This window comes from Heterodontus francisci, chromosome 37 (assembly GCF_036365525.1).
Source record: "Heterodontus francisci isolate sHetFra1 chromosome 37, sHetFra1.hap1, whole genome shotgun sequence".
NCBI lineage: Eukaryota > Metazoa > Chordata > Chondrichthyes > Heterodontiformes > Heterodontidae > Heterodontus > Heterodontus francisci.
Genome location: NC_090407.1, coordinates 5636374 through 5656214, shown reverse-complemented (window position 1 = coordinate 5656214; position 19841 = coordinate 5636374). Strand labels below are relative to the sequence as shown.

Below are 19841 nucleotides of genomic sequence, written 5' to 3'. Positions count from 1 at the left end.
TTGACAAAAGCTGCAGAAGCAAAACTCCCACGAGATAGTTCCAAACTTTCTGACTGCTAATCTCAGAGGCCCTGAATTTACACCATGGAATACTAAGGATGCTAAATGTTTCATTCTATCAACTAGGAATTGCTCTGAGCACTATGTTAACCACACTGCTGCTAAAATAGCAAGGGGGAGGAATTTCAGAGTAAAGTGTTGAGTTTACATTAACCTGGATCTCACAGTGTAATGTCAGGACCAGAATCAATGCTACCCCTTTCTACTGATTTCTCTGGATAGTAAACATCACCGGCCAAATAAAATCATTCCCTTCTTTTTCTAAATAAAAACTAACCAGCTCAGAAACAGGAATTGGTTGTAAATTTGAGAGATTGTGAACAAAAGAACAAGATAAAGGAAAAATTGACACTCTGTGTCTCTGCGATGTATGTATGTTCCAGTTCCCACGCAAAATGATGCATTTAAAGAGAAGGTTCTATTACCCTGCAGGGTTACACCAGGACCAGCCTGCAATACACCCGGAGCGGTTACCGTGGCAGTACAACCAAACTCAGGCTGCTCAGGAAAACTGAAACCAACACATTCCTCCCATGGTCTACCCTCCATAAACTTGAGGTCATCCAAAACTCTGTTGCCCGTGTCCTAACTCACACTAAGTCCCGTTCCCCTGACTGACTCACTAACTCTCATTGGCCCCCAGTCCAGCAACATCTCAATTTTCAAATTCTCATCCTCGTTTTCAAATCCCTCCATGGCCTCGCTCCTCCCTATCTCTGTAACCTCCTCCAGATTCACAACCCTCCGAGATATCTGCACTCACTAATTCTGGCCTCTTGGGCATCCCCTATTTTAATCGCTCCACCATTGGTGGCCGCACCTTCAGCTGCCAAGGTCCTAAGCTCTGCAATTCCATCCCTAAACCTCTCCCTTTCTCCACCTCTCTTTCCTCCTTTAAGACACTCCTTAAAACATACCTCCTTGACCGAGCTTTTGGTCATCTGCCCTAATATTGCCTTTTGTGGCTTGGTGTTGTATTATGCTTTCTAATGCTCCTGTGAAGCATCTTGGCACCTTTTATTACGTTAAAGGTCCTAGATAAATATAAGTTGCTTTTGTTGAAAGTGTCGGACCACCACAGCGGGGGCAATTTTAACTTTAACCCCGCCTCACCCGTCGGGAAACTGATGAGATTGGGTACAATCCTGATTTGAAGTCAACAGAGTATTATTAGGTGGATTATAAACCTGGCATTACAAACCTGGCATTACAAACCTGACATTACAAACCTGGCATTACAAACCTGGCATTATAAACCAGGCATCCCACCCGACCCCCAGGCTTTCTGCACAGACAGTGAGGTTAAAATTACGCCCACAATCTGTCAAAACTCAGATAAGCCGGTAGTGAAGAATTGAACACCAAAACCTAGTTTTAATTCACTAATGAGCAATGTTCCCTCTGGGTTGCACAGGTACAAGACCACACAGCAACCCGGAAGTTACTGCACAGGCTGTGCACAAGTCGGCCCCTTTAAGATACCACACCAAAAAAGTTAAAGGTAACATGCACTTAAATGAATAGGCCGGACACAGTGGGAAGAAACATTAGAGGGAATGTTGCTTACAAGCTTTTATTTACAGTCACACATTGCACAACGTGCACCTCCAATAAAAACTCCTCTTTCAGCCTGCGCCTATCAAGATATGAGCACAGTTGAGTTGCCAATTAATACCCACCTCCTAAATGTAATTAACCCCCAATTGATATACAATTAACACCATTTACTATTTTACAGCAGTTTCAAAATGCTTCTATTGGAAGAATGGATTTATAAAACAGCCTGCAAAAAACAAAAGCCTCATCTCAACAGTTTTTTGCCCAAAGTAATATTGGTGGCCATTAACTCGAGTGTTCCCTGATGAGGTCACCCAGGTCACATAAATAGGAGCGTTCCATTGAAAGCCACAGGCTCTCACCACTGACCCTTTACCGTAAGCAGGGCACTTACTGAATTATTAAAGAATGGCAGATTGGAGGAGACTGCAGGAATTCATTCCAGATTCCCAGCTAAGGCGGGGAGTTACTTTTATAAAATAAAACTGCCCTTAAAAATCTCTGTGGGTATTTTTTTTTAAATAGATGAAAGACATAGGAAGTTCCACAGCCCTCCATTCACACCTATATTTATTCCATCCTCTGGGGGCTGAACTGTTAATTAAGTTTTGAAGTGTTATCACATTACAATAACATCCAGACTCTCTCTATAAACAGTAACTCAACTAACGGAAAGAAACCTTCGAATGGGAGTCAAAATCTAAAGACAGAGAAACTCAAATTAACTTGACCAAATATTTGAACTTTTACAGAGTAAGAAATAATTCAAGGAAATGATCTTCCCCATTTGTGAATGTAATAATAAGGGTTTTACTTCATAAAGGAATGGAAAGGACAATGAAGCTACCTTCAGTGATACACAGACAGTTAATAATCTCCGCATTACTGGAGAGAGGACTGAGCCTTAGTGATTCAAAAATGGTTTTAAAGGATATTTATGGAGACTCAAATTCAAATCCAGCTCCAACAATTCAAGGTCTCTCCCCTTGATCTTACTCTTGAATGATAAGAGGCCAGATGAGCTCAGTTTCTGGAGAAGGTGGGTCTGTAGCACAATGCTGACCTGAAATATATTGGGATTATTTTCCATGGGAAGGAAGAGGGGAGAGGGGAGACAGCTGTCACCTGGTTGGAATGACTGATGAGTGCTGAGCTCTGTCAGTGTAAAGTGGATGATGATCCATTCTTTAGTGCTGTAATCCCTTATTATGATGAGTATGAAATATTATTATTGCGCGATGCCTTACCTAAATCTGTTGGATTGGATGGTTTGAGAGCAGCAGCCGCGAGACGGGCCATCATGGGTGAGATGAGCCCCTTGCTCGCTGTGATCTTCTCCATGATTGAGGTTGCAGCCGGGGACAAAGGCGTTGAGTTGTCGGACCCTGAGACAACTTGCAAAGGTGATTCCATGGACAAGGCGGAAACATTGGAGGAAATGGTGGATATTAGGCTGGCTGCCGTCACGGGAAGGGCCATGGAGACCCTGTTGGGAATTAAGGGGAAGAAGGGGCCTGTGCTGGTGAGGCCTGCATTGGAGAGAGCCAACGCGACCGGTATGGAGCTTGGAAGTGTTTGAGAAAGTATCGTTGACATCTTGGTTACCGGGATGACGCTACTTGTCAGCTTAACAGCCTGGGTGGAGGAGATCTCAGTGGTGGGAGTTGGGAGAAGCATGGGCAATGAAGACTGCTGGCTTGTGGGAGAGGCACTCAGACTTGAGTTCTTGCTGCTTATAGCTGAATAGTCAATTAGATCATCATTGCTGGAGTCGTCTTGTTCGTTCTCTTTCCGGCCTAGCAGCTGCGAAGCGAGACCCAGGCCCCCCGCGTTCCGAATGTGGCGACGCTCATGCTTACGCTTGTGTGAGGTCATCTGACTGGTGGAAGTGAAGGTGAAACCGCAGCCGATGCGGATACAATGGAAGTGGTTGGTGGCTTTGCTGTATACGCAGCCCTCGTACTTGCACTCCTCGTACTTGTAGAACTTCTTGAAGCCATCCTTGGCATAAGCGTCGTCCTTGATGTGGTAGCTCTTGTGCTTCTCAATGTCACACTTGTTTTTGAAGGTGAAAGTACAACCGGGACGCCTGGGAAAATGGAGAGATTATTGAGCAGACGCAAAGGTTTCTCACATTCCGATTTCTCTTTTGCCCCGCAACTTAATATACTCATCACCGGGCACCGATAACCGACCGGGGCATCATGGGGAATTCCACTGCCAACCCAATACAATAGGCAGAGGTACCAAAAACCCAACTGAGCATGCTCCATGAGAAAGCTTATGCCCATCCATTTGTTATCCTTCCTCCAAACTTTACATACAACAGCTTGCATTTGTATAGCGCCTTTAACACAGTAAAATGTCTCAAGGTGCTTACGTGTAGAACCATGTAGAATTCAAGAATAGGCCATTCAGCTCATGTGGTGTATGCATGCCCTAATTTAGAAGTTTGCCAAGGGTGAATGAGTATTTCCCAGTTGTTGCTTTTGTTTACAAGACTAGGATATTGATCTTGAGCACATACTGAAGACGCACTGATAAAGATGTTTCGCACTAGTTTTTGCACGCAGAGGGAAATCAGATTTGGATGTGATGTAGTTACCTGCAGTGGAAGTGTGTGGTTTTCTGTCCATAGAACTGACACCCAAGGGTCCCACAATCCTCCGTTGCACGGAAACGCTGAAAGCCATCATTGATTAGCTGTGCATTCTTCTTGTGGAAGTTTTCATGTGTCATCACATCGGAAGTACTGGTGTAAACCTTAGTACAACCCACCTGCATGGGGACAGAAGCAGAACAGCATGTTGAGAGAGCTTTAAGGAGGAGGAGAGAGGTTCAGGGAGGGAATTCCAGAGAATGAGACTCAGGTAGCTGAATACATGGCTGCCAATGGAGGAGTGCGGGGGGAGGCTGCATGAGGGAATGGAGTCAGAGGAATGGAGTTTGGGAGGGGGCTGGAGTTACAGGGTTGGAGGAGGATGGGGAGTGGCGAGGCCATAGGGAAACTGAAATGTGAGGATGCGAATTGTCTATGTGAGGCATGGGGGATGTAGGTCAGTGGGGACAGGGGTAATGTGTGAGTGGGACTTGGAATGGGTTAGAATGCTCAGCAGTGTTTTGAATGAGTTGCAATTTACAGAGAATGGAGATTAGCAGGCCATTGAGAACAGAATTGGAGCAGTCGAGGCTGGTGGTAACAAAGGTCCTGACTGAGGGATTTAGCGACAGTGGGAGGAAGTGGATGATGTCATAGACATGGAAATAGATGGTTTTAAGAAAGCGAGTGTCTCAGGTTAGAAGCACAGCTCAGGGTCAAACAGTCTGCTTCAGCCTGAGATAATGTTCAGACAGTGGGATCGATTTTGCGGCCGCAGATCCGAGTTTGTAGTTGGGGGGTGGGCGAAGACTGTGACGTTGGTGTTCCAAATGTTCAGCTGCAGGAAGTTACAGCTCATCCAAGCCTGTAACTCTACAGCACAATGGCCATGGGGAGAGGTGCTGGAGAGATAGAGCTGGGTATTGTCAGCAGTGATGTGGGCAATGAATATGGCCACATAGCTTTGGATGATGTCACCATGGGGCAGCAGATCGATGAGGAAGAGGGGGTCAAGAATTTTCCTGACACATCTCACCTGAACCTTCATTGCTAGTGAAACATTTTACCATCTAAATATTCTCGTACCAAAAGTCTTAGGGTTTATTGAGAAGTTCAGGCCTGGCTTGTCCCTTTTATGTTACAGTCCCCTAATCTGGGTTTCCTTTGAAGATGCAACATCATCTTCCTGTGTAGAGATGAGTACTTCATGATAATAATCCAAAGTTGTATTATTTCACAGAAAACAGAGTTACTTTCAGTTTCTAAGAGAAAAAGATGAAAGACCCATCAAAGGATTTACTAGTTAAAGGAACAAGTTAAGTCTGTAGCACTCTGCACCCTCGGAGAGAACCCTCAAATCTAGGTTTAAGTGATGTTGTCACATTTGGCATCTCTGCTTTATTTTCAAACTGCAAAATTTTATATTTAAGATCAGCTAAAGGATTAACCCCTGCATTGGTCTGTCACTCAGGATTGTGGAGATCCTGGGACAGCCCTAAGATTTAACTGCTGTCTCCGTGCCTCTCAGTACCCCTGCTCACTGATGCCCACTGTTGTGTCCATTTTATGTCCTTTTTTTCATTAAATCCCATTGCACATGTAAAAAAACTAAAGATTGTAGCAGGCAGCAATGGAGACAAGATTTAGAGGTGGGGGCACCCACAAACACCTTACATTCAAACTGAAAGACAGGATGGGGGCCAGCTGATAACTAGCTTGTTTATTAAAATTTTTATTTTAGCTTTTAAAGCAACATTCAGACATCTTCCATTACAAAGCCTAGATCGATGTTAATGTGGGATATTAATACAACCATGTTAAGCTAATGTCACGCAGTCACTTCTCAGTCTAATACGTGCAGAAATTATATTCTACTGAAACTCTGGGGGGTATTTTCACCTTTGCTGTCTGGAATCCGACAGAGTGGAACCCCTGCTCCTTATAGAACCAACCCATTATAGAACCCGCTCCTTATAGAACCCGCTCCTTACAGAACTCGCTCCTTATAGAGCCAACCGATTATAGAACCCGCTCCTTATAGAACTCGCTCCTTATAGAACTCGCTCCTTATAGAGCCAACCCATTATAGAACCCGCTCCTTATAGAACCCGCTCCTTACAGAACTCGCTCCTTATAGAGCCAACCCATTATAGAATCCGCTCCTTATAGAACCAACCGATTATAGAACCCGCTCCTTATAGAACTCGCTCCTTATAGAACTCGCTCCTTATAGAACCCGCTCCTTATAGAACTCGCTCCTTATAGAACTCGCTCCTTATAGAATCTGCTCCTTATAGAACCCACCTGTTATAGAACCCGCCTGGTTTACATCCCATTGATTTCTACAAATAGAGGATTATCTGCTCTGGTAGATTATAACAAGAATTTATATAGCACCTTTAACATAGGAAAACTTACCAAGGTGCTTCACAGACAAAATAAATTGACAGCATGCATTTTAAAAGGGTTAATGTCTCTGTTCAAAGAGTGGAAAAAGGAATTTCAGATTAGTGCATTAAGCCCTTATCTGTTTATATTTGCATAACTTAATTTCAAGGCCTAAATAAATTATTTGGTGATGGAAATCTCTGGTTTAATTACTTTGGGTAGAAACACAAAGATTTCATCGATTTCAGTTCTTGTCGCAAAACTCAATCGTAATTTCATTAGAGTCAACGTCCCTCTCCCAGATTTCCTTTCCCAAAGCTGCTAACTCCTTATTTTGCTGTTTGTATTTCACCTCAGAGGCCATTCTTAAAAGGGTAATGCCCCCAGCTGCCTAGACCCTAAGCTCTGGAATTGCCTCCCTAAACCTCTCCAGCTCTCTACCCTAAACCTCTCTCCCTAAACCTCTCTACCCCTCATTCCTCCTGAAAACCAACCTCTTAACCAAGGGTCCGTGGGTTAATATCTCTTTATATGTGAAGGTGTCAAATTTTGTTTGATAATGCTCCTATGAAATGCCTTGAGATGTTTTGCTATTTTAAAGACACTATATAAATGCAATTTGTTGTAGTTTAGACAATGGAGAAGATTTTAATTCCTGCCAGATAGAGCCCGCCAGCCACATGTTCTGACCGATGGGAGTTTCGAGGATCTTGACACACTCCTTTCCCTCCCGGCCTCACCCAAAAAAAAAGGGATGTTTCATGGGACGATTTGTGAGCCGCCTCCAGCTGTCCCTTTAAGAAGCTCTGGCTAGGTCACACATCACCTGGTACAAACAGGCGGAGGGTGCGTGGTGCACACTTTGCCTAATTCGAACCTCAAAATCGCAATTGGGATCATCCAACAAGATCATGGCTGATCCGACCGTGGCCGTAACTCCACTTTCCTGCCACCTGCCCCACTCCCACATAACCCTTGACGCCCTTGTAGATCAAAAATCTGTCTAACTCAGCCAAAGTTGCATATTGTGATGTGTCGGCTTCAGACAGGCAGATGATTGGTCTCATGGTGGTGGGCAGGGTAGGATGCAGGGATGCTGCAGGAAGTACAGCTCTCCGATATTGGAGCTATACCTGGTGGGCAGACTTAACATTGGCCCTAATGAGTTTTTAAAGACATTCTCTAGGCTGAGTCTGTGCAATACTGTGGGATTACCACATTGTCCAAAGGTGATGTCTTTCAGATAGAACTTTCAACTGGGGTCCCACCTGCCTGTTCAGGTAAAGGTTAAAGAGCCTGTGACAGGAGCCAGAGAAGAGTTGGGAGTTTATTTGATGCTTTGGCTAATATTTTTCCCTGAGCCAACATCACCCAAAAAAACCCCACATTAATTGGTCATTCCACTCTTCTGCTTTATTTTATACAGTCATTCTTGGGGTGTGGGTTGGAGGGTGGTGTGATGGGGAATTGGTGTGTTTATATAGAAGCAGCAGAGATAGGACAGCAATGAGCATTATAGGAAGCAAAAGTTGTGATATCAAAATCCCACTTTCTTCATGAAAGAACTGATAATTCTGTAACACCTCGATTACAGGTTTAATAACTGTCAATTATCATACTCAATAATTGAAGCAAATTATTTTAAAAATTTGAGCTAAAGACTCTTGATAAATCGTATTGTTCATTCATAACAATATAAATCTCTTATTTCAAATCCTCATTCTTTAAACTTGACCTATACTGTTGAGAAAGATCAGGAAGGTTTATTTTGGGCAAACTTCTCCTCTGCTTGTATTATTTTAACCGCATGTTCCCCAGACCTGAGCTAAAATTAGCCTCAAATAATATCACAAATGAGCCGAAACTGCTCCTGAATGACAACATGCCGCTGGAAGCAGGAAAAGCATTTCCTGCAGCAGATTGAGCTTGGGGAGCCTCTGCAGAGTTCATAGAGGATGTCACACACTGGGAACAGAACCACTGCGGATGTGTCACAAGTGTGAAAGACTGGAGAACTCGCAAGAGATACTGCCTTGCTGGAATTATAGCAGGCTGTGGCATGAGTGAGATTTCAGCTTTTAAAAAAAAAAATCCCATTTGCTATAAGCTTTTTTCTTCTTTTGTTTGAAAGATACGTCTTTTGAACCCGTTCGAAGCTCCCTCTTAAACTTTCAGTCTGTCGAGCTCTGCTTGGTCAGAACTGACAAGCAACGAGACTCCCAGGGGTTTCACTGGCTTCACGTTCTCAGCAGTTTCTCTCTGGTGCTGGCTTTACTACTTTCAGGCCCCTGCTCTTTGTTTCTTCCTCTTTACCTAACAGTGCAAGTATGTTGTTCACCAGGGCTGTCAGGGAGCAGCCTAATGTCTCACAGTTTAATACTAAGGTGACCTGTGATCAGGGTCAAGCTACTTGGAGCTTGCAGTATCATTTTGGCTTCCAACGGGCATGAGACTTTGTCCCCTCACCCACTATTGATTGCTGCTTGTACCAGTTCAGGACACTGAAGAAAAGTTTCAACTTTCTTTTTACAGTAGTCTTTTGTGTTTTACTGTTGTCAGAAATAAAAGGAAAATTCAACACCCTCTATTTTTCAGAAGCTGGTTCAGGAGATGAGTGTGCACCTTAACTGGTTAATAACCAAGATTTAAAACCACACAATGAACAGATTTAGTTTCTACTTTTTCTTCCCATTCTCTGTAGTTTTCTACGCTCCTCCTTTGAAACGGGTGGTCTCTGCTCGGTCTACTGGTCACACACAAACATACACACGCACTTCCCAGCAGAAAATTACTGAATAGCAGTAAGGCAGCATATCATGACTGCATTCACTCTAAATCAGCTGGAACTTGCTGGCTCCTGGTGTGAAAGGGTTACCTGCATGCAGTGGTAGTGTGTGCTCTTCCCATTCAGGTGGCAGCCATGGTAGTAGACGCTGCAGTCATCCAATGGGCTAAACCTCATGAAACCGTGCTGTAGGGAGTTATCCCTCTTTTTGTGCATGTTGTAATGCCGAATCACATCCTGCTTACTGGTAAATCTCTGTCAAAAGAACATAAAGGAATCTGGATAATAGACTCTTGTTAGTTAAGGGACATTTTTTGTCGGGGGAGGGTATCAAGGGATGCAAAGATGGCAAAATGGAGCTGAGGTGCAGATGAGCCATGGTCTAACTGATTGGCAGAACAGACCCGAGGGGCTGAATGGCCTCCCCCGATCCTAATATTCCTGCTTTCCTTTCAGTTGACCAGGCAATTCCAAGTCACAGCCAGATCAATATCACATACCAGACGATGGCACTGATTTTCACCCCATCTACTGCAGTTGTAACTTGTGGGCGGAGCCACTGTTTTACTGCGATTGAATAAGTTAAATCCCAGCGCAGTTACATGGGATTCACAATCTACAATTTGTTCATTTCCACTTAGGGTCTGTGGTTTATAAAGACTGAATAAGTCTAATTCTGTTTTCATTAAATGGGATTCTGAGATTTTTCCAGAATGTTGGGGGGGTGGGGGGGGTGGGGGGGGTGCGGGGTTGCACTCCATGATTTGGGGAATTGTATGACGCAATTTGGGAATTCTGCTCCGTGATTTGGGAATTGAACTCTGCGTTTTGAGGACTGCAGTCTGCAATTCCATTCATTTTCCAGGAAAACCACAGTCCAGTGGCTTCCCTGTCGGCTGTGATATCTTTTTGTTTTCACCTTGGCCAAATTCATATTTAAAACTGATTTCTGTCTGTATTGTCTGAATTTTGTCTCATTCTCTCTTCAGTCATTTTCTTGGACTGAGTTAGATGAGGGTATGATTCTGTCCCTCGGGTAAAGGAAGTGAATTATCACAGAATCACAGGTTTATCATCTTCTCTTCTAGCACAGAAAGAGGCCATTCAGCCCATCGTATCTGTGCCGGCTCTCTGAAATATTAGTCCCATTTCCTTGCTCATTCCCTTCAGCCCTGCAAATTTTTCCTGTTCAGGTATTTACCCAATTCGCTTTTGAAAATGATTATTGAATCTGCTTCCATCGACCTTTCGGGCCGTGCATTCCAGATCACAAATTTCTGCTTAAAAAACATTCTCATCAGCCCTCTGGTACTCAGAAAGCTTTTTTAAAACACCTGTTTGCAAATTCTTTAAGATAAAGTTCACAGTCAGGGTTGGGTGGACTCCTGGGTCCCAGTGAGAAGTGTGTGTTCTCCCAGTTTGCACACTTTCCATTTGATTCTTAATTTTCCTGCTCCGTTTGAAATGATATTATTAATTCTGACTTTTTCGGGATTTAACATCCTTTGCTCTGGGACTGACAGTGCGCCAGAGACCCAGAAGTTGTTCCCTCCAACTATGGCTGACAGTGATTCAGTTCAGCACATCTGGGTCTGGCTGGGGTAACAGAAGGGATGGTGGAAAAGGGGGGAATTTCACCTCGGCTGTTAAAGCCAAGTGAAACTAGCAAATAAATTATAGACAACCAGAGGCGCTAGGCGCAATTCAAAGCATGGAACCCCAGCAGAAATGTCAAACTCCCTTTATGGTTCCTCTTTATACCACAGGTAGGGGATACAGATGTCTGTGTGCCAGCTATTAGACAACACTTTACAGTTGTCTAAGTGTATCCCTTATGTCATAACAGTTTGCTTGTAAAAGCTTAACTGATTTTAATGTTTCCATAATTTAAAGTCCATTTCAAGCCTTAAGTGCCAGTTGTAGCATTTCTTCTGCTGACTCGTTTGATTTTACTTTCTAAAAAGAAAGCGTTTTCTTTTAAGCCTCGGCTTCTAAATAATCTGCTCCCTCTCCCGCGTTGTATTCCTCCTGAACTCTCCTGGGGAAGCAGGCCTAAGGCAGGCTCCCAGGCCTCTGCCAATGCTACTCTGAAATTGAAAGGTGCATCAGGCCATCCGTGTGTGGAGTGATGCCGTTCATCTTCACTCTCGCCCTAAGAAGGGCCAAGTTTAGCAGTCTCAGCTGATGTCAATAATCGGAGACAATGATTTCCCTGTTGAATCCCAGATCATCACATTTTGGATGGAATGGATATATATAATATATATACATATTTATATATATAGTGTGTGTATATGACAGGCTGATGGATGACAGGGACCTGTCCTTCATTGTTTGCTTGTAAGGTTTAATATAGAACTTTGGACTAGTTTATACTAATACAGCCTGACCCATGGGACAAGCTGAATGTGTGAGCTGGAACAATGGGATTGGCAATTTAGTCCACTCTTCAGGCAGATCTTCATTATACAGAAGTGGTTTCCAAAACACTTCTCATTGAATAAACTGTCTGTTCCACTCTCTCCCTCTCAAATCCATAGATTTCATGAAGGTCACCTAATAATTACTAATGGTTACTAATATTTACTAATAGTTACTAAGGGTTACCAATGGTACAGTAATTATCCGTGGGTTGAAATCACACTGTGTTGCTTTAGTAAAGAGAATGTTGATGCTTTATATGAAGTTCTTTGTCTGCTAGTTTAACAAAGCTATTAAATCTGTATCTTTGAGAACATTTAATGTCTCGGACAGAGGATGAATCCAAAAGTGTTTGTTGCCAATTTTCACCCTTCAATGACAATGTGAAGTTTTGCTCCCGGGGGGGGAAGGGGGATGGGGTGGGGGGGTGACATGAATGGTGAGCACGGATCCCATTCAAAATGTCATATTTCAGATTTTCTCCCCTCTTTTCCTGGAGGCAGGTGATTCAATCAAAGTGAGAGTACCTCAACCTAGCTTGACCCTGCTCTCACCAGCTTAGTATTTAGCAGTTAGGACCCTTCCTGTCTTTAACACATTAGCATTGAGCAGTTAGGACCCTTCCTGTCTTTAACACAGGGGCAGTAGCACTGAATCAACTAACTCAACACAGGCCAGGAATTGGACCTGAATCCTGTCAGCCTGCATGCTACAGTCATACCAGGTCTTGTAACATAACATATGGTAAATGGCAAAACAAGAGGTGCTGATAGCTCCCACTATAATACTCCAGCCCAGTTGAATACAGCATAGTGTTTTATCTCTGTTCAAGGAGAAGTGCTGCACTACCAGCATCATTTGTTTTGGGTTCAGTCTTGACCTGTTCATTATCATTCAGACAACAAAAAAAGACGGAAATCAAAGCAAAGGCAAGACTGTGTAGAGTCAGGTGGTTAACAGCAAGGATTGTTACTCCTGGATACCTGTTACCACAGCAGTTCAGCAATGACATTGCAAGAATTACAGCAGATTTTGGGAGTGTGATGGAAGGCGGCAGAATGTGTGCTGCAGAAAATGCAGTGAAAGCCAGAAAGAGAAAGAATGTGAGAAAGATAAAACGAAAGAGAGAGAGAGAGAATGAGAGAAGGAAAGAATTGGAGAGAGATAGAGAGATTGAGAAAGAATGTGATAGTGAGAGAATGAGTGAAAGCAGGGGAGAATGAGAGAGAAGGAGAGATAGAGATACTGAGGGAAAGAATGTGAAATAAAGAGAATGGGAGAAAGTGAGAGGTTGTAGCCTACGGACTCGAACATTCCCAATAATCTTGTCGTGCATTTTGGATTTATCCCTGCTCTAGAATTTAGTCAATATTTAATTTTAATTTTTTAATTCAGTCTGCAAGGCAAGGAATGATGCTTCACTAAAATGGCAACAGATGGTGAGACTGATGCTGGGAACAGTAAACAAGGATCACAGCGAGCCAGCTGGCACAAACGCAATGATTTTTAATGGAACGAAAAAGCCCCCATGTGAAAGAAATCACAGTACTACCATCAACAATAAATAAAAGCTGCGAGATATTACAGGAGGTAAATCTGGTTTGCACTTTTTTTTTTTAGAAATTGATTAATTTATTTTGTTCTTGCAAATGTTAAGCACTGCGTGGAAAAACGAGTTAAATGGAACTGTAAATACAGCACAGGGGCCACTGAAGCTCAGTTCAGAGCCCATCAAACTGCTGTTCACATCAACCTGTTTGAGGCAGCCCCAATTAGGCTAGTGCACCACGCAAAGTGGCAAGACTCGCCGCTGCTGTGATTCTCCCCACTCCCGTCTCCCCGGCAATATTCATTCTGCCAGAAGCAAGCGCTGAACATTCAGAAAGAGGAGGGAAAGGGAAAATTAGGAAGGTTGTGGGCGAGAGTGGGGGCAGGGGGTTGTTGGGGGGGGGGGTTTGGGGGTAATCAGCACTGCCCTGGCTGATCTCCAACCAGCCAACCTCCGAGGAATACTTGCAGGGACTGGCGAACTGCAGGACCCCTTGTAGAGCTGGCGAAATCATAGTGGGTCACTTTGGCACTGGGCGACAGGGATACAGGATCAGCTGCCCTTGCACATCTCTCCCCATTTTAACTTCCTTGGATTTCGCCCGTTTCCCACTAACAGCCAAAGTCAGTACAGCCGTACAGGATTCCTACCCTCAAGTGCTCCCAAATTAAGACCAATCACAAACAAAGTGAGTCAGCCACGTAAACAGTAAACCATTTTAATCGCAGCACGGACACGCATGTCAAGACTTGCACCCTTGGGTGCCTTTGGCTGTTTGCCCCAGCTTTCCTGTGCAGTATTTCAGTCTTGTGAGTCTTGTCACTAAATGTTCCAGATGGAGAAATACCAGTTCTGAATCCCAGTCCCAACACACACTCCCAGTGTGGGTTTGGCGGGAGGTGGAATGAAGGGAAAACTGGCGGGGAAGAGGGATTCCTGTCGACACAACCCAGGTTTGCTTCTTGGAGGAGTGGCCAATGAGCAGTATTGATGGAATCTATGTAGGAAGCCGCGGACCAGACCAGCTGCACTGATTCATTCAACTAAACTGGTTAAAAAGTTGCAGCCGGGAGCCTGGACACTGAGTGGGAGATATCAGAGACTCAACACCAATTGTAGCCTTCATATCAGGTGGGTATAGAGGGAGAAGGAGAGGGTGCGTGGACATATGGGGGCAGGATTTTCCCTCTAGGGGCAGGAAACAGAGGTCGAGACTGTTTCTGGTCCTGAGCGCCCCCCCCCCCGGGGGGAAACAGTCACTCACTGTGAATTTCACAGGTCTGTCCCCTTAATTGGTCTGGAGACGGGCTTACCGTCCATTTAAGGATGGTGGGGGAGGAGGGGCTCTCGAGACTGGAGGGTCAATAGGAGGCCCTCGAGCTTGGAAAGAGCAGCAGGATGCCATGTCAGGTAAGTGAGGGACAGGATGTTTCAAATTGGAGGCAGCCTCTCTCCAATTTCTTAAAATTTAAAATCAAAAGATAGATTCAGCAGCCCAGCCACTGAAAATGGGACGCTTGGATTCAGTCTAATTTCTCCAAAATGTAAAAACTTACATTTTCTCTGTTTTAAAATACAATGTCTTCAAAACATTTACCCAGCAGCTGGATCCATATTGAGATGTGTTTTTTAAAAAAAATTTAGAGTAAATTGTGTACATTTTTGCCAAAAATGACAATTCTGGGGTCAAAATGTAACAATCTGGATTTTCTGGCCAGCGTCACTTTGCCACTGGGGATCACCCCATAATAGTTTCGCAATTTTTACAGATTAAAGGTTAGAAATGGCGATATTAGCGCTTGAGTGTTTAATGTGCTTGTGGGACAGCTAAAGTCACAGGATTAGTGCCTTTTAAAGCCGCAGGAATGTCACACAAATGCATTAAGCACCAGTCCCTTAAAATCACCAATGAGGCATAGCCTCAAGATTTGAGGGAGCAGATTTAGGACTGAATTAAGAAGGAACTTCTTCACCCAGAGGGTTGTTAATCTATGGAATTCCTTGCCCAGTGAAGTAGTTGACGCTTCTTCAGTAAACGTCTTTAAAGCTAAGGTAGATATCTTTTTGAACAATAAAGGAATTAAGGGATACGGTGAGAGCGCGGGTAAGTGGATCTGAGTCCACGAAAAGATCAGCCATGATCTTATTGAATGGCGGAGCAGGCTCGAGGGGCCGGACGGCCCACTCCTGCTCCTAGTTCTTATGATCTTAACGGAAAGATTTTCAGCTTCAGCCTTTCTCAATTTGTGATCTTCCATTCATTCTTTTTTATTCTGTCATGGGATGTGGGCATCACTGGCAAGGCCAGCATTTGTTGCCCATCCCTAATTGCCCTTAACTGAGTGGCTTGCTAGACCATGTCAGAGGGCAGTTAAGAGTCAACCACATTGCTGTGGGTCTGGAGTCACATGTAGGCCAGACCAGGTAAGGACAGTAGATTTCCTTCCCTAAAGGACATTAAACAATCAATGATAGTTTCATGTCACCATTATTGAGATTAGCTTTCAATTCCAGACTTTTATTAATTAATTGAATTTAAATTCCACCAGCTGCTGTGGTGGGATTTGAACCCGTGTCCTCAGTGCATTAGCCTAGGCCTCAAGGTTACTAGTTCAGTGACATTACCACTACACCACAGTCTCCCCTCATTCATTGATTCAGGCAGGACTCGTGCAATTTGCTGGCATGTGCTCCTGCTGTGTAGCAGTAGTGCAATACCTCCCAGTAACTTCTGGTTAGACTAATTCTGAATCGATAATCAGTTGCTGTTTATAATAATACAGCTGAGTATATTTCAGTGGGTCGTTTGCTACAGGAAAGGCTGATGCACCTCGCGATGCCTATCTGCCTTGAAGATCTCATTAAAAGAAGAATAGCCGCTGATATTATCCCAACTCACTCAGTGAGAACATGGTGAACTCGGGCCAGATACCCCATTTACATCCCACCCCATTTTACAGTCCGTCTAATGGAGTGTATATTAACTTTGCTCTCACCCTGAGAGTGAAGTCCAATTCAGGGCTGGCACTTCCCGTTGCTGACTTAACACCTTAATTTCCACCGGCAGTGCGTTGGTTAATGTGTTTAGGTTAAATGGCTTTATGTGCTATTCTAACCCACTCAACCCACATGTACCCTACTGCAGGAACTGGGTCCTCTATCTGCTGCCTTCTCTGAACAGGAAACCTGAGAGAATTTGCTGTCGAAATTCTTCAACGCAAGAATAACTCCTCATTCAAACAATGCTATGAAAGCAAAATACTGCAGATGCTGCAAATCTGAAATAAAAACAGAAAACGCTGGAAGTATTCAGCAAGTCAGAATTCCAGCATTCACTGCCAGTTGTCTTCCAGGATTGCCCACCTTGAAGAAGTTCTACTCTTTTCTCCGACGGGATTTCCATTTGTCTGTTCTAACTTGTTAAAACCAATTACATCTCTGACATTTCCCAGTTCTGATGAAAAGTCATCGATCTGAAAAATTGGGCTGAATTTTCTTCGCCCTATATGCTGATGGGCTTGGAGGCCATGACAATAGTGGGGGAAGTGCGTCGGGAATAACTGCGTCGGGAATAACTGCGTGGGGAATAACTGCGTTGGGAAGGCTCCCTGACACACTCCCACATTCTCAGTTCTCCCTGGGTGGGCAGGGACCCAGATCGGCTGCCTGCACCACGGAGGCGGGCAACCAATTAAGCCAGTTATGGACTAAATTAAGTCTGATTTAGTGGGCGTGCTGGCATTTTGCCCCTGGCAGAGCAGCTCTCCGCCACGTGTGGAGGCAGCCATTGCAATGGAGGCTGCCTCCTGCGGGTGGGGGCCATTGAAGCTGGAGACTCCATGCCCTAAAGCGGGGGCCCTGGGCAGGAATGGGTTGCACCCACTGCCCAAACGATCCACCAGGAGGGGTTTCCGCTCCGATCTGAGGCACCCAATGGCTTCGGCCCTAATGATTTAACCTTTAAATGCTTGCCTCGGACGAAGCCTTTATGTTGAGGCACCCTCACGTTCCCCGACCTGTCTCAGCAGCATCTACCTCTCCCGGTGGGGCAGCCAAGGCTGCAGAGCTGCCGGCCCTCTGATTGGCTCAGTAGCTTCGGGAACCCGCCCACCATCCTTATTAGAACAGTGAGCCCCAAGGCGTCCAATGTGGAGTCCGCCAACTGGAAGATTGCAGCCAGTCTCGCTGGCGGTAAGCGTGGGCTTGGGATCCCTATTTGTTCCCGATATTCCTGAAGCTGGTGGGAAAATCCAGTCAGTTAACTCTGCTTCTCTCTCCACAGAGGCTGCCAGACCTGCTGAGTATTTCCAGCACTTTCTGTTTTTATTAACTCCACTTTCAGTCAGCTGAATTCATTCACATTTCACTCCTCACTTTTTATATATATATATATATATATATATATAGGGCAATTGACTTGTGTTTACTTGCTGTACCAAAATCAAAGGCAAATCTGTAAAGAACATGTTTTTTCTTATTTTAGTATAAACAGAGGTCTTGTTAAACTTGAGGCCTGGAATGGTTACTGTACCTGGTAGTTGCACTCAGGATCCAGACAGTGATAATGCTCTCTGTACTGGTAGGCACAGTGAATGTGCCCACATTGCTGACTGCCGGAAAACCTGCAAATGAGGAAAAAGCAAGAGTGACTCAGTGAGATATCCAGCTCGTTGCCTTCAGCTATCCTTTCTTTGATGGCCTAACTGTGGTTTAAAGAAGTACCCTCTTACGCCCTGAACTAACATACATGCTAGTTATTGATAGATTAATACAGGACATTTCCATAATACACTGGACTCCAGGGTCAACTCGACTAGGACCAGCATGACCAGCTGTTGTAATACTGTGGCAAATTGTCCACTTGGCTGTAGTGAGACATGAACAGACATCAGGCTGTGCCCGGGTGTCGCTGCCGCTGGTTCCACAGAGCTTTGGTACTCAATCTTGCAGTGTTTGGTTGAGTGGAACTGCAGCATATTGAAATTACTTTCCATGTTTCCCCTGGCTGAAGCGTCTAGAACTGTGGGTGGAGGGGGGGGGGGCACAGTCTCAGGATAAGAGATCGGCCATTTCAAACTGAGATGAGGAGAAATGTCTTCATTCAGAGGGCTTTAAATTTTTGTAATTCTCTCCTCCAGAGGGTCGTGGATGTTCAGTCATTGAGTATATTCCGAGAGGTCGATAGATTTTTGGGCACTAAGGGAATTACATATGGGACATGGGAATAGTGCGGGAAGGTGGTGTTGAGGTAGATCAGCCTTGATCTTATTGAAGTGTGGAGCAGGCTTGAGGGCTGAACGGCCTACTCCTGTTCTTACTTCCTATGTTCCTTATTGAAGGGGAGGGGGAATGATGGAAATGTCCTATATTGAATTTAAAAACCCTTATTCTTTCAGGGGAAGCTACAAATATAAAACAGTTGATCAATAATTAGGACACAGCCCCCTAAACATCTCAACATTCTAAACACCAGTGGGCGGAGGGGTGGAGATTTCCTTTAGTCGTCGTGTGTTAGTAACATCGTAAATGTAGCAGAAAGATTCCCACCATCACCATTTCCAGCAAAATTGTTAAAAGCATTTGCAAAGAACACATTGGCAATTTTGCTAGGAATATTGAAATTGTCCCGTTATATTTACCATGTCATTAACACATAGTGACAAAACGCCCTCTCCTCTCAATGTTAACAGCTACCGAATAGAAATAATTGTGCTCCAAACACCAATGTGTTTCACAAAGTGCACACTCAAGTTTGTTTCAGGCTGAGTCATTGGAAGACCAAAATGGGTGTGATATAAAGTCAAGTGTCTTTCCAAAGCTAACCTTGTGTCACCCCCTTAGACAGTCTGTCCTTCAGGCAAGACCCTGTGTTGCTCTGGGTGGCTCGACAGATACAGATGGAATATAGAAATAGTTTCACACTGTACTCAAATGTTTCTGGGTCACATGTTGGCTGGCCTCCATTCTAAGTGAGAACAAGCAGAGCTGATACCTGGATAGGGACAACTCGGTAGGAGTGTCACAATCCTTAGGCTCCTAACTCAGCACAACAACTGTGTGCATTCAGACAAACTGTGGGTTAAGGTTACACTGGGATTTCTTTTCCACTTAGCCTGAGATTGTCTCCAATAGGGTCTCACAATTGCCATTGTAGTGTAGAACGTCTCGGCTTTACCTGCCCTCCCAATGCTGTCAGCTTCACTGTGGCAGGTGAACTGGACCAAGAGGAAACTCAGGGACTAGGCACTTAGCCCATGCTAGGAGATCAGTCTAAGTATACACACACCCTCAGTGGGAGCCACTAGAGTGGATGTTTAATAACATAACATGATGAAGCTGGGGAACAGTATACCCAAGATAATGATTAAAAGAAACAGAATGGTGAATATGTAATCCCCTACCTCTACTGCCCGCCAACTCCTCCCAGCTTCCTGCCCTCTTATGGCCTAGCAAGCCACCCAGTTGTCAAGGGCAATTAGGGA

At 44.4% G+C, this 19841-nt stretch overlaps 1 protein-coding gene across 2 annotated transcripts in view; it reads right to left on the bottom strand.

Annotated features, from left to right (window-relative positions):
* casz1 (castor zinc finger 1) overlaps positions 1-19841 on the bottom strand; it is a 310863-nt gene that overhangs the window by 43273 nt on the left and 247749 nt on the right. For both annotated transcript variants that reach the window (XM_068016933.1, XM_068016934.1), the window contains 4 exons: positions 17891-17981; positions 9480-9644; positions 4223-4395; positions 2865-3706 (listed from right to left, as the gene is read on the bottom strand). In XM_068016933.1, the coding sequence (XP_067873034.1) occupies positions 2865-3706; positions 4223-4395; positions 9480-9644; positions 17891-17981 (1271 nt within the window). The remainder of the gene's footprint in view (positions 1-2864; positions 3707-4222; positions 4396-9479; positions 9645-17890; positions 17982-19841) is intronic.